Source organism: Mandrillus leucophaeus, unplaced genomic scaffold, assembly GCF_000951045.1.
Source record: "Mandrillus leucophaeus isolate KB7577 unplaced genomic scaffold, Mleu.le_1.0 Scaffold136, whole genome shotgun sequence".
Taxonomy (NCBI): Eukaryota; Metazoa; Chordata; class Mammalia; order Primates; family Cercopithecidae; genus Mandrillus; species Mandrillus leucophaeus.
The window spans coordinates 2,329,007-2,350,089 of NW_012101321.1; the positions used below are offsets into that span (position 1 = coordinate 2,329,007).

At 34.8% G+C, this 21,083-nt stretch overlaps 1 protein-coding gene across 1 annotated transcript in view; it reads left to right on the forward strand.

The window, feature by feature from the left end:
- Positions 1 to 21,083, forward strand: part of LRBA (LPS-responsive vesicle trafficking, beach and anchor containing) — a 771,345-nt gene that overhangs the window by 115,576 nt on the left and 634,686 nt on the right. Inside the window, exons 12-17 of the mRNA XM_011973242.1 lie at positions 811 to 919; positions 1,209 to 1,361; positions 7,029 to 7,197; positions 9,430 to 9,509; positions 10,798 to 10,860; positions 13,674 to 13,771. Coding sequence (XP_011828632.1) covers positions 811 to 919; positions 1,209 to 1,361; positions 7,029 to 7,197; positions 9,430 to 9,509; positions 10,798 to 10,860; positions 13,674 to 13,771 — 672 coding nt within the window. The remainder of the gene's footprint in view (positions 1 to 810; positions 920 to 1,208; positions 1,362 to 7,028; positions 7,198 to 9,429; positions 9,510 to 10,797; positions 10,861 to 13,673; positions 13,772 to 21,083) is intronic.

The window sequence follows — 21,083 nt, forward strand, 5'->3', positions numbered from 1 at the left end:
CCTTATTGAAATTGCTGGCAGTGAAAGCACTGATGTGGAGGTGGAGATTGGCTGCTGGTCATGCTTTCTCTCTCTCTTTTTTTTTTTGGTGGGACTTCTCTCTGAGAAGGCAGTAACAACTGACCTTATTCCTTTCCCTTCTGGGAATCTTTAAAAATTGTAGGTAGTAGAGCATGGTTGTAGCCCCTGTTCAGTTTTAAAAGTGTTCAAGACTGACTGAAGAAGTATAATTTTGTTGTTGGGATAATGAACAAACTTCTTAAATTAGTGTTCAACGACCTCAGGTTTGCCTCCAAGTTAACTTTCTCATCTTTCTCTTCATGTGCCCTCTGCTCCATTCAGACTGGGCAAGTCTGGAGCCCTAACACATTTTGAGGATTTATACCTTACTCTTTTTGCTCCACTGTCTTTTCTCACCTTTTGGCCCCTAACACTTCAAAGTTGAATATGCTTGCTTATCTAAGTTATATCTGTTCTTTAAGGCCTTACTATACTTTTAATAAGTATTTGTTATTGGTTGTTTTGGAAGTTGCTCATTTTTCTCTATATCATGCACATTTGTCATTGTTTCTAAGTAATTCACCTATTAATGTGTTTGGGATAAAGTATATGAAATAAATATTTGAGTAACTCCTAGTCCTACATTAAAAATCTAGTTCTGATGTAATATTGGAAGCAGTTTTAGTGGAGCTTCAATTTCTTTGAAATGGAGAACTTTTTATTAAGGTGAATGGAAGGGTTACATCTATCTAACCTAATTTAAAAAAATAGAATATGTTTTTTAATCATTGCCTTTTTAAAAAATTGTAGTTCAACCTTGCTGGCCTTTATCATGGAATTGTTGAAGAACTCAATTGCTATGCAGGAGCAGATGCTTGCCTGTAAGGGCTTCTTGGTAATAGGATATAGCCTTGAAAAGGTAAAGTATATTTTATGTTTTTGATTCTTAATTTACAGGCCATACATTTGTTCTCTAAGTGGCCAAGGAATTCTGTCTGCAAGAATGTCTCCTTGGTTACAGAAAATTACCTAAACTAAAATAACATTTTGTTGTTTTACCTTGCCTCCATTCCTCTATTAAACAAATGTGATAGTGAGCTTCATGGCATCTTTAACTTTGAGCATAACTTTTTTCCTGGTAGGGATAGCCTGTAATTCACTTACTTTGACTTGAATTTGTAATAACATTTGAACTACCTTTTTTGCAGTCTTCCAAATCTCACGTCAGCAGAGCAGTACTTGAACTTTGCCTTGCATTTTCAAAATATCTGAGTAATCTGCAGAATGGGATGCCCCTGCTCAAGCAGTTGTGTGATCACGTTCTTCTTAATCCTGCCATATGGATTCATACCCCAGCCAAGGTAATATATATCTATATATTGATATTGTTTTACTATCTTTGCTGTTTTTGTGCTTGAGAAGTGTGATAATTAAGAGGATTTTCTTTTTTTTTATGTACTATTTTGCAAGACTTCAGTAGATTGCTTTTTTTGACTAAGCATCCTTTTTTACTCCTCAGGAAAAATTGCAAATCTGTATGTGTATATGTGTGTGTGTGTGTGTGTGTGTGTATTAATATATACAAAGAATATATACACGCATACAAAAAATATATTCTGTGTAAATGTCATTATTTAAAAGATACAGGTATAGTCCTTATTTTCTGAAATTAAATGAAATAAAGTTTTATTTGAGAGAGACTTCATTTACTAAATGTAAATCAAAGTTAGACAATTTTAATGTAATTAATAATGTTTCCTAGTAACTGTAGCTTTGTTCCGTTGTAAATATGCATATATATTTTTTTCTTTTTTTTTCCTGTTTCTTAAGAACTCACCCTGCTCCTGCTCTCTCTCTTTTTTACTTCACACTTTTGCCTTCCAACGTGATGAACTACTGAGTTTCATTCTTACAGGTACCGCTGAAATGTCACTTTTTCCTTGAAGGCATGATATACTAGTCTTATGTAATCATTTTAGTTTCACATTAATTCAAATTATAAAAACATTTGTGCAAATTTTTTTTTCAGTTTTGTAACAACAAACCAATTAGCTCTATGTGAATGTAAATGAATTTGTGATAAGGTGTATGAACAAAATCTTTAATAAATCCTAATGTTGTAATACATTGTCCTAAAAATTCAGTAGTGGCAGTATTAAGCATAACTTGAAACAGAGCATTTTTTTAAATTGCATAATTGTATCTATCTTATCTACAATTTTTGTTAGAAGTTGTGTTATTTCAAGCCCAGTTTTCCTCTCTCCCCTTCTGCCTTTTGGTCCACTTGCAGTGTGTATCATTGTTTAAGTTGGAATAGCACCTACTTATTCTAGTTGTCAGAAAAAAGTCTGCAGACTTTTTTTTGCTTTTCTAGAGTCTTAATATCTTATTTTCAGCTGGTCTTTTAAAATGTTAAAGAGAAAAACAGCTGCTGACTCTGATTTCCATTTGGAAATAATCAAAAGAGGCAGCTGGAGGTTGTAGCTTTTTATCTCCAGGTCAAATTTGACCTCATTTTCTTCCATGACCCTCAGTCTTATTTCTTTTTGAGGATTGTTTCAAGTTACTTTTTAAATCTTTTACTAGACGCTTTTTTGTCTACTGATCAGCATATTTGTAAGGCTTTGTGTCTCTTTTGATGTGGTCAGAAAGCCTCTTATTAGATACTTAGTTGGAGGGGAATTAGAAAAAATTCATCTTATGATTTTCTTAGTTTCCTAGGATTATTTTACCCTATTTCTTATCTTCTACTTTTAATAACTTTCCTCAATTTTCTTTTTAGAATTTGCAGTTGAGTTGATAATATTAACATTTTCTCCTGTTTTAGCCATCTGCTTTATGTATCCACAAGGGGTTTTATCCACTTTTATTTTCTTGTAAAGACAGTCATAAAAAAGGGCAGATCCAAATTTTGTTTGACTTGAAGGTCAAATGTTTATCATGTGGGAAATTTTTTAAGAAGAATACAATATAATGCATAGAAAATTGGGTTTAGGGTCTTGGAAGAAACATTTATAGATCAGTGGTCATAAAGTTTAAGCTTTATCAGCTTCGTGGTCAATCCACCTCTGGGTAAAAGTTGAAGGTCTGGATGTGTGGATGTGAAAAGCTTTGCTTTTTGAAAAGGGAGCTACCAGCGATTTGTAGTTTCCATTTATCTTAGATCTGCTCAGAGACCATCTTTTTAATGACCTAGCAGGAGAGATGAATTTTCTTGTCTGCCATGGTCCTTTGTGTACTCAACAGATATTTGTTCAGTGACTACTTTATGGTGGTGAGCAAGATAGACTTGATACTTGCTCTCGTAGAATTTAGATTTAGTAGGAAAGACAGATGTTAACACACAATTTGTGTGGCTGTTGGAGTACATAATGAGTGAATGAGGGAAGGTTTATTCATAATTAGCATATGAGTAATCTTGAGGTCTTTCATTCATCTCTATATGTTGCTACTAAATTCTATTTATTTATTTTTTTGACACAGGGTCTCACTGTGTCACCAAAGTGGGAGTGCAGTGGTGTGATCTCAGCTCACTGTAACCTCTGCCTCCCCAGCCCAGGTGATCCTCCCATCTCAGCCTCCTGAGTAGTTGGGACTGTAGCTGTATACCACCACACACAGCTAATTTTTGTATTTTTTTGTAGAGATGATGTTTTGCCATGTTGCCCAGGCTGGTCTCAAACTCCTAGGCTCAAGTGATCCACCTGCCTCAGCCCCCCAGAGTGCTGGGATCACAGGTGTGAGCCATTAGGCCCAGCCTCTGTTCATTTTTCTTTTACCACAGTATCATTCTCAATAGACTAACTTTCTCCAGTTTTCCATTTCTTTGTCTAACTTGTCACTATTCTGCCAGAGTTGCAACATGTTCTTTTTTTTATTTGAGACAGAGTCTTGTTCTGTCATCCAGGGTGGAGTGCAGTGGCATGGCCATGGCTCAGTGCAACCTTGAACTCCTGGGCTCAATCAGTCCTCCTGCTTCAGCCTCCTGAGTAGCTGATACTGCAGGTGTGCACCACCATTCCCATTCCCAGCTAACTTTTTACATTTTTTTGTAGAGACCGGGGTCTTGCTTTGTTGTTTAGGCTGGTCTCAGACTTCTGGCCTCAAGCAATCCTCCTCTCTCAGCCCCAGAAAGTGTTGGGATTACAGTCTTGAGCCACCATGCCCAACCCCAATATTTTTCTAAGATATGATTCTTATCATTCCTTAGCCCCAGAAGTTTTAATGGTTTCCCATTGAGGACTTCATGTCAATTATTATTTCTAGATTTTCTAGCTTAAAAATGGAAATATCCTCAGTGGATAGGGAGGTACCAAAAGGTTTCCCTATAGTGGTGGTTCTCAGTCTTGACTGCTAATAGAATAAGTTGGGGTAGGTTTATAAAAACAGACAAATATAGAATCCCACCACTTCCACTGCAGATTCTGATTTCGTCAATATGGTGTTACTCGTGGAGGGTGTCCAGGTTCTTGGTGTCTTGAACAAAGAATTGGACAAAATGCACAAGGCAAGGGAAGAATGAAGGAACAAAAGCAGAAATTTATTGAATGAAAGTACACTCCACAGTGTGGGAACAGGCCTGAGCATAGGGGCTCAAGAGCCCTGTTACAGAATCTCCGGGGGTTTAAATAACCTCTAGAGGTTTCCACTGGTTGCTTGCTGTAGGCCCTATGTAAATGAAGACAATGCAGTAAAGTTACAAAGTCATTTACTCGGTGTATGCCCTATGTAAATGGAGAGGATATTTCTTGTCATAGCTATAGTGTTTCCATTTGATTTAGTTCTAGGAAGTCCTTAGGTTCCCTGCCTCTAGACCCTATTCTCCTGCCTCACTGAGATGGGACTCAGGCATCAGTATTAAAAAAAAAAAAAAAAGTTTTCCAGTTATTTTAATGTGCAGTCAAGATTGAGAACTGTTGTTCTAACTCTAGGGAAACCTTTATTTCAACCATCATTTTTCTTGCTTGAAATTTTCTCTTGTATTCTGTCTGTCTATTCTACTACTCATCTTCAAAGCCTATCTTAATGCCTACTTTCTTAGTGAAGCTTTTCTTTACGATTTCAGTTTATTCTATAATAATTTATCTGTCCTCTGAATTAATAATATTTCAGAGCTGTATGTTACTCAGTTACATATTGCTTCATGACTTTTTTCATGTTTTGGTGGGCATATTTATTATCTTTGATTTATTTTGCTTAAATATAAGTGTATTTTTTTTTAAAATCTTTTCAATTGTATTTCAGCTACTTAGGGACAGCATACGTGCCATTGTATTTCCATGATACAGTGTTATGCATGTAGTTAGATGTAAATATTTGCTAAAGGACTGGAACAACATGGTTAAGAATTTGAGCCACGTCACATTGTCTCAATGAGGAGTGGATTGGGTCTATCAATTTGAACAGCAGTAGCTACATCAAAATAACATTTTGCAGCAAATCAGTAGATCACAATGTATTTGTATACATATAGACACATATATGGTTTTGTGAATTACAATGATCTTCCAAACCCTGCTTTTAAGTGGTTCAGAACCTGCCACTTTTTACCATGTTAGATTTATTCACTGACACTCTAATTGATTTAGCCTTGATTGTTTATCTGTAGGGCACCTGGAAGATAGGTACCTACTTTTTTGCTCTCTAAAGAAGTCCCTAGGTGACACTGAGGTACCTTGCAGGTTTGAAAAGGAAGATGCCCTCGTTGTCCAGGAAGGTAACATAAATGTTCAATTATAAATGATCAGTAGTTTGGTCTATGGTCAAGGGCAGAATATATGTCCTATACTTAAAGTTGTTCAGCTTATAAAATATACCGTCTAGCAATAAAATGAAAAATTCTTGATTTCAACATGAGAGTAGAGCAAAAGCAGTCGTTATTTTTGCTGCTCTAAGTAATGGAGTATAGTTGATGAGTTTCAGACCCATAATTTCACTAAAAAAAAAATTTTTTTTTTGAGGCAGGGTCTCACTCTGTCGCCCAGGCTGGAGTGCAGTGGCACTATCTCGGGTTACTGCAGTCTCTACCTCCTGGGTTTAAGAGATTCTCCTGCCTCGGTCTCCTGAGTAGCTAGGACTACAGGTGTGTACCACCATGCTCAGCTAATTTTTGTATTTTTTGGTAGAGACGAAGTTTCACGATGTTGGCCAGGCTGCTTTTAAACTCCTGACCTCAAGTGATCTGCCCGCCTCAGCCTCCTAACGTGCTGAAATTACAGGCGTGAACCACCGGGGTGGCCAATTTTTTGTTGAGATGAAATGTGCAGTGGTGGGGTAGCACTTGTATTATTTCTTTCTCTTACATATGAAGAGGTGATATTTTGAAGTTAATATAAAAATATGTAACTCCTTATGTATTTTTTAAACTACTTATCAATGAGATTAGTAGAATCCTTTCCAAGTTAGGGGACATTTTACACATGTTGAGAGATTATAATGTTATAATGAAAATGCTAGATTGGAATGTTTCTTGTAATGAGCTACTGTCACAGAATTCTGTTTTTCTAATACTCCTCAGTTAAACTCTATATCTTTTTCTATGGTTTTCTTTTGGTTTAGTTCTATTTGTTTTTTCCTTTTGCGTTACTAGTACTTTTTCTTTGGAGTCATTTCAGCTCCTGATTTTCTGCAAATGTTATATTTGAAAGAAATTCTAGATTTTTCAAACAACTATGCATAGATAGCATAAGTAATAAGTCTATTATAAAGAGGTTACACATGCTTAGGAATAATTGCTGGTTGCTAAATAGGAATCACAAAGTTATTTCCATGGAATAATGCAGCAAAAAGTTTCCATATTTGATAATGCTTCTATAAAAGAAGAAATTACCTGGTTTGGTTTTATAAGGAGTGTGTGTGCATGTGCTTGTGTGTCAATGGGTATGTGTTACCTAATATGAATATTATTATCAGGCTCAGCATTTTACTTTTTGGAAGAAGCATGGTGAAAATAAAACAGCCTGAAAGTGTTACTGGAAACAGATAAAATGCTAGTGGGGTTCTCTAAGTTCTTCATTTTTATTCTGTAGGTTCAATTGATGCTCTATACTTATCTGTCCACGGAATTCATTGGTACAGTCAACATATATAACACCATTCGGAGAGTTGGAACAGTGCTTCTCATCATGCACACGCTGAAGTACTACTACTGGGCAGTGAATCCTCAGGATCGAAGTGGTATTACCCCAAAAGGATTAGGTATATAATTTCTGTCTGTATATTTGTTTACACAAATGCAAATCAGGATTTAATTTTTCTTTTTGTTTCAACCAGTACGATCATGTATTTGGGCAGCTTTTCTATATTCCATTGTGGCAAAATTTTATTTTAATCTCATTGATAATGTTAATAGTTTGTCCTAAATTGTGGTTTCTAGAGTTTAATAACTTGCTACTTGTATGGAAGAATACTACTTGTGCTGATGTGAGTTTTTTGGGGAGCTGATATGACTAGGATGGTTGTTGTAAGGCACTGAAAATGCCAAGAAATTTTTAATTAGTTTTTAGTAATTGATGCGAGACGGATTGTCACAATGAGATTCCTTGAAAATGATGTTTTGGGAATATGGGGGTTTCTTACAAAAGTAGGAGTTATCTGCTTCTCTTAAAGATATAATGAAATTACAAAATATTAGTAATTGTTTTCTTACATAATGAGGACTAACTTGCTGAAAGGGTAATATTCATTCAACATGACCAGCAGTTCATATAAGGGATCAAAATAAAACTTTTGACATAGAGTGGCTCTTTTGTTTGTAACTATAGCAGTCTTCTTGGAATTGGCTTGCATCATAAAGGGAGGTAATCAGCTCGTGTAAACTGGCAGTTTCAGATACAACTTGATACAGGTATTCTGAGTATGACCATAGGACTGAATTTGTCTCGCTGCGTTTACCAGTTCTTTTGTGATGACTGTTTTCACATACTCGCTCCCTTTGTAGTAGTAAGCAGCTGGTCCACTTTCACATCCATAACAGCTTAAATCCAGTGTAAGAGCATCTGCCTATATAAAGTGTTTCCAGTGAAAGTCTCTTTTAGTCTCTCTCTTGCTCATTGGCTTTGATTATATCATGTGCCCATTTCTGTGGTTGTAATTGCTCTGATTGCTTAGAAATGGAGGCATCCTCTACCTTGAAAGACATGGTCTGAAAGTGAAGATGACTTCAGTCACTTGATAAAAATTAAGGGGTGTTGCTTGAAATTAAGAAATAGATGCTGGGGAGTCAATAACATACATTCTCATTATAGTAAGAGGCTTTGGTTGTTTAGTGATTTACAAAGATTTTCACATTGGCATACTACTTTTAATATCACTTTCAAAATAAGCTTGGTTTAGCCTCAGAGAATCTGGTATCTGTAATCTAGCAAGCTATGAACTTTTTAAGCTGGCAAGGTTGTGGCAGATCTAGAACCGGGTCAGAATTTTCTCATGACTGTTTCATGGTGCTGTAGGTGTATCATGCATGTACTGTCCTAGGTGCTAGTTTTGTATTCTTGCCTGCCTTTTATAACTGATTAGTGACCTTGGGAAAGTCTCATTCTTCAAATGAGAGAACTGGACAAATTTTGTGATCCTATTCTAACTCTACTCTTATAGTCTTATTTTTTTTTGTCTAGGAATCATATGGAACAAATTTTAAACAATTTTCTTCCTATTTTCATTGATCTGTTCAAGGTCATGGTGGTCCTATGCTTTGGTGGTCTAGGAACTATCTGTAAATAGTGATTAGTGGGGGGAAAATTATAAAATATATGAGCAAACAGGTTCCTAACTTAGGATCTTAGAGCAATGAGTGTTTGGTTTCCAAAAGCTTTCTACTTGGAAATTATATGTTTGAGACATGAAAATTGATTTAATGTGAGCCATGTGTGACCAAGGACTTTTCCAAGCAGAGGAGATGTCAGAGGCAGTCAACATAGTATTTCCCTTCTTCATGAATGATACCGTGTGGTGAGGCATTCTTTTTAAGATTTTTGTATTATCTTATATAATGATAACAGTAGAAAAATTTTGTCATACTGAATTCATATATAATAATAATGTTGAAAGTTTAGATTTTCCTTTGTTTTTTTCTTTGTAAACTTCTGTTACCTTACTAATACTCTCAGAGTCTTAAAATAAGTGTCTTATTATTGAATACAAATTTTATTTGTTACCTCATTTTTATGTTTTAGACATTCTTTGACCTATTCAAAGTACTTCTTCATTGTAGTTTCAACATAACCTGTATGTATGTTTGAAATATTGTGTATACAGTGCGTGTAAGATTGAACACTTGTCTTTCTAGAGGCATAAAAGAGGTCATTCTGTAGGAGACTGACCTTTATGTTTCTTACAAACAAATGGAAAAACTCTTGGGAATAAGAATTTTATACTTTGACAGCATTGAGGTCCTTTAAATACTAACTGTGTATGTGTATTTTTTAAAAGATGGACCGCGACCTAGTAAAAAAGAAATACTTTCTCTACGAGCATTCTTGTTGATGTTCATTAAGCAATTAGTGATGAAGGTGAGTTCACATTCCTTATTCCGTAGCATACTGTGTATTGTGGCTTATAATTTCACATGAAATACAATCTTGTTTTATTTATTCTTTGCTTGGTTACTATGGTTACACATTGGAAAATACTTTGAAAGATGTTTCCATGTTTGTTTTGGTTCTTTTTTGGAGCCTATATGGATATAAATTGTTGCAGAATTAGGGATTGGTAGTTGTATTTTATGTTATATAAATTTCTTTAGTAGCTCAAGTGTGTTCATTCATTCTGCAAATATTTACTACGTTTCTGTTAGTATTTGGCACTATACTCCTGAAGGAGGTTTCATTTTTAGCAGGCTCCTTGTACCTGACATTCAGATTTTGAGAAATCGTATTTCTGTATAAATGTACCAGGTAGGTGTATGAGCCTTTAAAAGTGGTCATATTTAGTCCCTTTTCATTGTATTACAGGTAAAGTAAAATTTACCATTCTAAAAAAGGCATTTTGGTTTTATAAGATAGCAATATATAAATGTAGTTGTTACCAGTATTTTGTCAGTATTTTCCTATATGATTTTATAATGCTTTATTAGTTGTCACATAAGATTATGGCAAGTGAACCTAACTTTTAGTATACCTTTCAGATTCATATACCTTATTTCCATTTATTTAAAAAAAGTATCCTTTGAATTGTCTTCGTTTTGTTGCTCGTTCCCAATGGGTACTGTTTTTATTTTCCAATTTCTTTTCTTCTTGTGTGGTTTTTTTTTTAAGATTGCAGCTTTTTTAGTGATTAATATACTCATAGAACAGGTTGAAAATTTTCATAATGAGCTCATATTTAAAAGTGCAGTGTTTTTTTTTTTTCCCCCAGTGAAATTACTAATTAATTTTTAGGTACTTGACATTTTAACTTGATAATTTCAGAAACTGTTCATTTTATTCTCCACATTTAATTTAAGTCAAAAAGATGTCTTCTGTATTTAGAGGCATATTAGGTGTGGATATTACTTTTTAATTTATCATTACTTATTATTTTTGCTGACTTCAGGATTCCGTAGCTTTAGTAAGTGGGCTATCATATTATACAAGGTGTTGAAAACAGGAAGCTGATGTTAAATCTCTTTTGACCTCTACGTGGTCTGGAGCATTGATGTCTTTAGTGCCTCCCCAGATTTTTGTTTTACATTTAGATTCTCTGTTACATTACATTTTTATATTTATAGTAGCTGACCAACTTGACAAATCTATGTATATAATTTCTCTTTAAACTTTTTTTTACACGTAAACATAAGATACCTGTATTATGTTTTTGAAGGATTCTGGAGTAAAGGAAGATGAATTACAGGCCATTCTTAATTACCTACTGACTATGCATGAGGTAATATTTGAATTTTATATTTTGAAATTTTAATTTTTGAAGCTACATTAGACTTTTTTAAAAGTAAAAATTTAAAGAAATCTTCAATAATTATGTAAGTGTAATGGGGAATAAATGTGTCTACTTAGGAACTAAGCCCTAGCAATCTTTATTTAAATATCCTTTATTACCACAAGATGAATCTTGAGAATCATCATGAAAAGCTTTAAAAAGTACTAACATTGGATTTCATTGAATTAATAATAAAGTATACCAAAGCATACTTTCAGTGTATTTCCAGAAACCGGTGTAACAAATGAAAAAATAGGTTATGAAAATGACTAAAAATGATTAGGTTTTAAAAATTCGTAACACAATCTTCCCACTGACTTTACATGTTCAAATATTAAACAACTCATTTATAATGGGATTTAAAATTATGTGTTTGAAAAGAAGGTTGAAAATTAAATAGGTTGAAATATCTGTTTTTCTTTTTATTTTTTAGTAGCAGGAAAACGCAATATATGTCAGTTGCAATCTAACTAAATCATCTCTTTTTAGTTAGATTTTTACCTATAGTTAGTAAAACTTAGGAATTGATGGAATATATCATAGCATTTTAAATGATAATTTGTACTCCTATATTATAATTAATATCTTGTGAATTAATATATTTTAGTATGGAGTAGTGCCTTCTTTAATTTTTAAATAAGGGATAATGATTGGATCTCTTTGTTAACTCAAGTATAAAAGAATGGCTTAAATTTTGTGAGTAATATTTGACTCAAAATCATTAATGATTATATTTTTTCCTCTTGAATAGGCAATCCTATTAATTTTTAGATTTTTCTGACCAAATATAATATTTTAAGAATTTTCAGGTGAATTTCATGTGATCTATATATGTGATTTTGTTTTTATTAACCCTAAAGGACTGAATAAAGTACTTTACATGAGGTAAACTGGAAGTCACAGTGATTCCTTATTGTTAGGAAAATTTCAGGTCCTGTGAATAACACTTTCAAAGATTCAGTGTCCTAGCTCTAGATCATCTGTTTAACTTACTGAAAATTAGGTATATAAGTAGCTTCCATAGCAAAAATTCCAAAGCAGTGAAGGAAAACTAGAGTTAGGGCAACCAAGTAAACTAAATTCTGTTAGCTGTTTGCCTTTTCCTTTTTGGGTCAGTATTGTCCAAGTTGGCTCTAATGATATGCATACATATTGGTGTATGCAACAAAAGTAGTGAAGGATTTTTATGAAGATTTTTTTGGGATCTAGAACTCATGTATGTTCCTGTGCTGTTATTCTGTAAACATTAACAAATACTACCACATATTAGTGGTATGTTGATGAAGTAAACATTTATTGTTTCTCTTCATAGTGACAATAGGACTGTATATAAAAACGATCCGGTTATCATTTCCTACAAAGCGTTCTTTTAGAACTAGTTTCTGGAGAGGCACAGTGAATAAAATATTTCAGTCAGATAAGTTTAAAAAATGATACATAATATCTTGCCCCTACCACTACCACCAGATTTGCAACATTTATTAGCATTTTAGAAGCTCTAATATATTTTTCTGTAATAAAGAATAACCCTTCCCCACAATTTTTAAGCCTTCCTTAAAAAACAATAATGTTGGATATACTGTTTCTATAGGTTATGTTTTACAAAATCTTGATTCAGTATAACATAAAAGGCATTTTATTTCTTTGATTAAGAAATTGTTTTGGGCGGTGGCTCAAGCCTGTAATCCCAGCACTTTGGGAGGCCGAGACGGGCGGATCACGAGGTCAGGAGATCGAGACCATCCTGGCTAACATGGTGAAACCCCGTCTCTACTAAAAAAATACAAAAAACTAGCTGGGCGAGGTGGCGGGCGCCTGTAGTCCCAGCTACTCAGGAGGCTAAGGCAGGAGAATGGCAGGAACCTGGGAAGCGGAGCTTGCAGTGAGCTAAGATCTGGCCACTACACTCCAGCCTGGGTGACAGAGCGAGACTCCGTCTCAAAAAATAAAAAATAAAAAATAAAAATTAAAAAAAAAGAAATTGTTTTGAAGCCGGGTGTGGTGGCTCATGCCTGTAATCCCAGGACTTTGGGAGGCCGAGTTGGGAGGATTATGAGGTCAGGAGATTGAGACCATCCTGGCTAACATGTTGAAACCCCGTCTCTACTAAAAATACAAAAAATTAGCCAGGCGTGGTAGCAGGCACCTGTAGTCCCCGCTACTCCGGAGGCTGAGGCAGGAGAATGGCATGAACCCAGGAGGTGACAGAGCGAGAGACTCCGTCTCAAAAAACAACAACCACCAAAAAAAACCAAAGAAATTGTTTTGAGGTCAGGCACAGTGGCTCAACCTGTAATCCTAGCACTTTGGGAGGCTGAGGTGGGCAGATCACTTAAGGCCAAGAGTTCGAGACCAGCCTGGTCAACATGGTGAAACCTTGTCTCTACCAAAAATACAAAGATTAGCTAGATGTGGTGGTGCACACCTGTAGTCTCAGCTACCAGGGAGGCTGAGGCACAAAAATTGCTTGAACCTGGGAGGCAGAGGTTACAGTGAGCTGAGATCACACCACTGAGCTCCAACCTGAGTGAGAGAGTGAGACTCTGTCCCTCTGCACAGAAAAAGAAGTTGTTTTGCTATTTTAGGTATATTTGGAGTTACAGAGGTGAATGTGTACATTTAAATAACATAATTTGTTAAAAATAACTATCACAGATATGTCTACTTATATTTCTGATGCTGAAATTTCTATTTTAGAAGTATTTAGTATTCAACTAAGTTGTTTTTTTCCTCATTAAAAAAAATTTCTAAAATGATTATAGGATGACAATCTAATGGATGTCCTACAGCTGCTTGTTGCATTAATGTCAGAACACCCTAACTCTATGATTCCTGCTTTTGACCAAAGGAACGGGTTACGGTAAGAGTTAATATATCAAGAGTTTTTGATATATTTCATATAAGGGATTAGTTTGGAAATATTTGAAAGCTTCTTAAGTATGAAAAGTATTACTGAAACTTACATATGAAATGAGTTTATAGCTTGAAATGAGTTAAGATTTAAGACCCATTATCATGCATTTTTTTCAATGAATCTTTAATTATAGAGGCTGTGTTACTGTTTGTTACTATTTAATTTGTGAAGACAGATAAATGATTCCAGTATTTTGTATGGTGAATGCTATTATAGAGCTACTGTATTGTTGCCTTCTTTAGCAGAATTATCTTTAGGTTGTAGAATAGTATTAAATAGTGTTCAGTTGTAATCCAAGACAAGCTCTCTATCTTTCCTTTAAAATATCACTTCCACCACCTCCCACTTCAGACTCAGCGTTGTATTAGTTTGCTTAGGCTGCCATAATCAAATACCATGATTGGATGGCTTACACAACAAATATTTGTTTCTCACAGTTCTGGAGGTGGGAAGTCCAAGATCAAGATGCCAGTGGGGTTGGTATTTGGTAAAGACTCTCCTCTTGGGTTGCCTACATCCTCTTCCTTGCTGTGTTCTCACGTAGCAGAGAGAGAAAGAGAGCATGAGTGAGCTCTCTGGTGTCTCTTCTTACAACAACATTACTCCTACTGGATTAGGGACCCACTCTTATGACTGCATTTAACCCTAATTACTTCCTTAGAGACTCTGTCTCCAAATACTAATGGTAGGGTTTCAACATAAGAATTTTGGGTATATGCAATTATTTGGTCCATAACGGTGATCAACAACAAAAACAGAATACTTATATTTTACACATAAGGAAGTTTAAAATCTTTTGTTTAATGAAAAAGTGTCTGGGCGACAAAAGTTTAGCAACTACTTTGCTTAATCATCAGCTACAGAAACTAATTTAATTATCGAGTTATAATAAATTCACACAGGGATTTTTGTTTGTTTGTTTTTGAGACACTTCTCACTGTGTCACCCAGATTGGAGTGCAGTGGTACGATCACGGGTCACTGCAGCCTTGACCTCCTGGGCTCAAGGGGTCCTCCTTCCTCAGTCTCCTGAGTAGCTGGGATTACAGGCATGTACCACCATGCCCAGCTTATTTTTAAAATTTTTTTGTAGAGACAAGGTGGACAAAGTCTCACCGTGTTGCCTAGGCTGGTCTTGAACTCCTAGGCTCAAACGCACATTGATCTTCTGTTACAGATTCTTTATTTGGTATCTTTTAATGCTCATTCTCTACAAGATAAAAAGTAATTTTATTCATTATATTTAAGGGGTTTATTTTCAGCGTTCTCCAGGAAAACAGAACCAATAGTGTGTGCGCGTGCACACACACACACATTCATGAGAGAGATTTATTTTAAACAATTGTTTTACACAATTGTGGAGGCTGGCAAATCCAAAATCTGTAGGATAGGCAGGCTGACTGGAGACCCAGGGAAGGGTTGATGTTGCAGTTCAAGTCCAAAGGCAGTCTGCTGACTGAATTTTCTCTTTGTCCAAGGCAGTCAGGCTTTTATCTGTTAGACTTTCAACTGGATAAGGTCCACATACAAAAAATCTGCTTATTTAAATGTTAATCTCATCCAAAAAAATACCTTCAAAGAAACATCTAGAAAAACATTTGACCAAATATCTTGATGCCATGGCCTAGCCCCATTGACACATAAAGTTAAGCATTATAAGATGTAAATTTACAGTTTGTCATTTATTTATAGTTTTGCTATCAAACAGAGTACTCTTTATTTTCCCTTACCACTGTCTAATAATTATTACTTTGAACAAGCTTGCTGTGTACAAGTATTTGTATGGACATATGTTTTCATTTTTCTTGAGTATATGCCATACTTAGGAATGTAATGGATAGGTTGTATGATACCCATATTAACACAAAACAAATGAGGCTTATAAATACTTGTTTCTTTTGTACACATTTCCTATCCAATAACTGAATTTCAGAAAAAGATTTAAGGGTTTGTGTAAAGACCTGGCAGATTTTTTTCTTTTTGGTGCCAGGGTATCTAATTTTATAACCTTATTTTCTTAGTATTGGTGTGGATGTGCTTTAGTGTATTTTGTGATTTAGTGTATAGGATTTTACTACTTTTTATTTAAAAAATAATTTCAAGATAGGATCATAGACATTTAAAAACTAGTAAGAAGAATTATTCTGTTGAAAATCTGGACAAGGAAAGTCTATAATTTATACTTGTGGTCTTCGTGTGTGAATTTTTGGTACACAGCCTTATCTCAGTTTCACTAGATGTGAATAACTTCATTGTCCTTGTCACTAACTCATCTTAGCATTCACATTTTGTACTTTTTTAAATTCCTTAACTTTGCTGCCCTTACTGCCATTCTTTGTAATTTATCCATTCCTATTTTAAAAACCTAGACCTTTTTATCACTGGAATGTTTCCACATCATAAATTTAAAATTCCAATCTTACTCTTTAATCAAAATCATCTATCTCTTGTTTTTCTAATATTGCCCTTTCCAATGCTCTTCAGCTTCATAGTTACCTTCTGTCCTGTGATCCTGCTTTTTTTTTATCCTAGTGTGTCATACTACATCTGCCATTGTTTACTTTCTTCTTGGCTTGGTTATTTGCTGGAAGTGGTTTCTAACAAAAACTTCCATCTGCCCTTGTCCTGTTAGATTTGCTTTTGAGAATTCTGATCCTAGATTAGTCTAGGTAGGCACACTCTAAGCTAAACCGTGGCTGGTGGGGAAAAGTCATGCAGTGTTGTATGTTGAAACTATTATAAATTCATGATCTACACTTCTATCATTGTCAGACTTTTCTTTTATTTATTCCTTCAGATACAATTCTAAATTTTGACAACTCTTCCTGTTAGCAGTGACAGCCTTGTCTACTTAATTAGAGCTGTTAGGAGGGAATTATTTCAACTTGCATCTTTTTTCCCCGAAGGTGTATTTTAGAGCACGTTCTTGTTTGCTTACTTCTAGTACGGTAGTAGTAGATAAGGTCTTCTTCCTGTTTATGGCTGCTCTTCCATTGTTGCTCTTGATCATATTTATTTTTATTTTTTCTATTTTATTTTTATTGCTTTCTTTGGCTGACTCTTCTATAATGGTTTGTCTTTATAAATAACATTTTGTTGTGGCACTGTCACTCTCATTCTTTTAAATACTGCCTATGGTTACTTTCCTGCTATAACAACAGAGTCAAAGAGTTGTAACAGAGATGATATGGCCCATAAATTCTAAAACAGTGGTCCCCAGCCTTTTTGGCACCAGGGACTGGTTTTGTGGAAGATAGTTTTTCCACAAACTGGGGTGGGGGGTGGTTTCAGGATGATTCCAGTTTATTACATTTATCATTTGATTCTCATAGGGAACATGCAACCCTAGATACCTTGTATGCACAGTTTACAATAGGATTCTACTCCTATGAGTAGAGCTCACGCAGTAATGCTTGCTGGCCTGGTGCTCACCGCCTGCTGTGTGGCCTGGTTCCTAACAGTCCACAGACCGGTACAGGTCTGTTGCCCAGGGACTGGGGACCCCTGTTCTAGAATATTTACTGTTTGATCCTTTGCATAGCAGTTTTTTAACTCCTGTGCTAAATTATTCCAAAATTTTTTTTTTCCTTTAATGGTTTAAATCTCCTTTCCTTCTTATGTTTAATTTCAGGGTTAGGTAAAACTATAGCAAAATGCATCTTTTTTTTTTTTTCATGCAATATAGATGTAAACAAAATGCATCTTTTTAGCTATATGGGAGTTTGTGATAGATTTGTTTTTTTTAGTTTTGAAAGTATAATTTATTACCTTAACATTTACTTGAAACCATTTATTACTTCAAAATATTTGACTTGATGTAGATTTCACTAAGTTTTGTCAGTATCATTTTTTAGTAGCTTTATTGTGGCATAATTGACATACAGTGAACTGCACATAGAAAGTTTTGACATATATCTAAATCTCTGAAACCATCACAACAAACAAGATAATGACAAATTTGTCATTACCAAAATTTCTTATGCCTCTTTGTAATCCCTCCCTTATGCTGATCCCTAGGCTAGCACTGATCTGTTTGTTGTCACTGTAGATTAATTTGGATTTTCTAGAATTTTATATAAATGGAATTATGCAATATGCGTTCTTATTTGTCTGACTTCCCTCAGGATAAATTATTTTCAGATTCACCCATATTGTTTTATTTCCTTGTATTGTTGGATATTATTTCATTATATGCATATATCACAATATTTAGCCATTCACTATTGATGGACATTTGTTTCCAGTTTTTGGCACTTGAACACAAGCTTGCTGTGAATATTCATGTACAAGTATTTGTATGGACATGTGCTTTTTTATTTATCTTGAGTATGTACTTAGGAATGTAGTGGCTGGGTCATATTGTAGGTGTATATTTAATTTTTTAAGTAACAGTCAAACTGTTTTTCAAAGTGATTGTAGTATTATGTATCCCACCAGCAGTGTATAAGAATTCTGTTTGACCCATAATCTCACCAAGTTTTGGTTTGGTCAGTCTTAAAGTTCAGCCATTCTAATAGGTGTGTGGTAGTATCTAATTCTGGTTTTAATTTGCATCTCCCTCATGATGAATTATGTCCAAGTCATCATCTCATGCATGTGCTTATTTGCCATCTGTATATGTTTCTTTGATGAAAAGTTCAAGTCTCTTAGTTATTTTTTAAATTGCTTTTTGTGTCCTATTTAATAATATTAAATCTTTTTTTTTTGAGATGGAGTCTCACTCTGTCGCCCAGGCTGGAGTGCAGTGGCCGGATCTCAGCTCACTGCAAGCTCCGCCTCCCGGGTTTATGCCATTCTCCTGCCTCAGCCTCCCGAGTAGCTGGGACTACAGGCGCCCGCCACCTCGCCTGGCTAATTTTTTGTATTTTTTTTAGTAGAGACGGGGTTTCACCGTGTTAGCCAGGATGGTCTCCATCTCCTGACCTCGTGATCCGCCCGTCTCGGCCTCCCAAAGTGCTGGGATTACAGGCATGAGCCACCACGCCTGGCTAGGTTTTACATTTTAATGAATGAACCATTTTGAGTTAATTTTTGTATATGACGAGAGGCATGGATCAAGGTTCTTTCTTTTTCTTTCTTTTTTTTTTTTTAAATGTATGAATGTTCAATTCTTCCAGCACCATGTGTTGAAAAGATTATCTTTTCTTTATCGAATTACCTTTGTACCTTAGTTAAAGATTAATCAGCCATATATATGTGGGTCTATTTTCTGTTGACTTATTTGTTTATCTTGATTCCAAACTCACACTATCTTGATTACTGTAGTTTTAAGGTGAGATAATAGGAGTCCTCCAACTTTGTCCTTTTTTTCCCACAGTTGTTTTTGTTATTTGTATTATCATATGAATTTTAGAATTGGCTTTTCAGTTTCTACCAGAAAGCCTGCTGGGATTTTCATTGGGACTATGCTGAATCTGTAGTTTAGTTGGGGGAGAAATAACATCTTAATAATATTGATTCTGGAGCATGAATGCAGTGTCTCTCTATTTAAATCTTCTTTAATTTTTTTGAGTAGTGTTTAGTAGTTTTCAGTGTACTCATTTTACATGTCTTTTGACAGATTTATCCTTGAGTATTTAATATTTTCTGATGGTATTGTAAATGATATTTTTTAATATAAAATTTTTCATTCATCGCTACCATTTGTAAATTGATTTTATATTTGATCTTGTTTACTTCAGTCTTACTAAAGTTCAGTAGCTTTATTTGTACATTCATTCATTATGATTTAATTTTTCTTTTTTTTTTGAAATGATCTCTTGCTCTGTCACCCACGCTGGAGTGTAGTGGCTCCATCTGGGCTCACTGCTACTCCACCTCTTAGGTTCAAGCAATTCTCCTGCCTCAGCTTCTCCAGTAGCTGGGATTACAGGCACCCACCACCATGCCTGGCTAATTTTTGTAGTTTTAGTAGAGACGGGGTTTCACCATGTTGGCCAGGTTGCTTTTGAACTCCTGACCTCAAGTGATTCATTATGATTTTCTGTGTAGACATTTTGTCTGCAAATCAGTTTTATTTCTTTTCTTCTGACCTGGTTGTTTTAAATTTCTTTTTCAGGCCTGACTGCAATGGCTAGAAACCCCAGTACAATATTGAATAGATAAGTGGTGAAATGGGCAACGTTACCTTGTTCCCGACTTTAGGGGAACAGTGGTCAGTCTCTTACCATTATTTATGATATTACTTGTAGGTTAAAACAATTTTTTTTTTTCTTCTTCAATACCCGGACTGAATTTGTAGGTTTTTTTGCAGATGTCCTTTGTAAGATTGAGGAAATTTCCTTCTCTCAGGATGCTGAATTTTTTTTTCCCTTTAAATCGGGAATGAATGTTGGATTTTTGTCAAGTGCTTTGTTTGCTTCTAGTGAGATATCATACTTTTACTGTTTTTTAGTTGTTAACATGGTATATTTCATTGACTGGCTTTTAAATATTAAACCACTTCCTGGAATAAAATTATTTAGTAATTACATGTTACTGTTTTTATATATTGTTGAATTCAATTTGCTAAAGAATTTAAAAGAATTTTGTATCTGTGATCATGAGGACTATTGGTGTGTAGTTTTCTGTTCTTGTAATTGTCTTTATCTGGTTTTCATCTCAGAGTAAACAATGGTCTCACAGAATGATCTCTACTCTTCAGTTTTCTGGAAAAGTTTATATAGAATTGTTATTATTTATTTTTTCAATGTTTGCTAGAATTTACCAGTGAAGTTATCTAGGTGTGATTTTTTTTGTGTGCCTGGGGATGTTATTAGGTGTAAATTCAATTTCCTTAACAGATACAAGTTTATTTAGGTGATCCATTTCTTCTTCAATGAGCTTTAATAAAGTACATTTAATGTATCTTGCAAGGAATTGTCTGTTTCATCTAAACTGGAAAATTTATTGATACAAAGTTGTTTCCTTATTTTCATTTAAATATCTGTAGAACCTGTAGTGATGTTCCCTCTTTCATTTCTCATATTGAGAATTTCTTTCTTTTTATCCTAGTCATTAGCCTGGCTGTAGGTTCATTAAATATATTGATTGTTGCTGTTTTGAGATCTTTCTTCTTTTTGAATATAGGCATTTAGCGATATACATTTTTTTCTACATACTTTTATTCTCATCTTATTTTTATTCTATTCAGAATACTTTTTATTTTCCTTTCTGATTTTTTGTTTGCGTGTGTTATTTAGAAGTATGTTGCAGAGGCCGGGCGCGGTGGCTCAAGCCTGTAATCCCAGCACTTTGGGAGGCCGAGACGGGTGGATCAC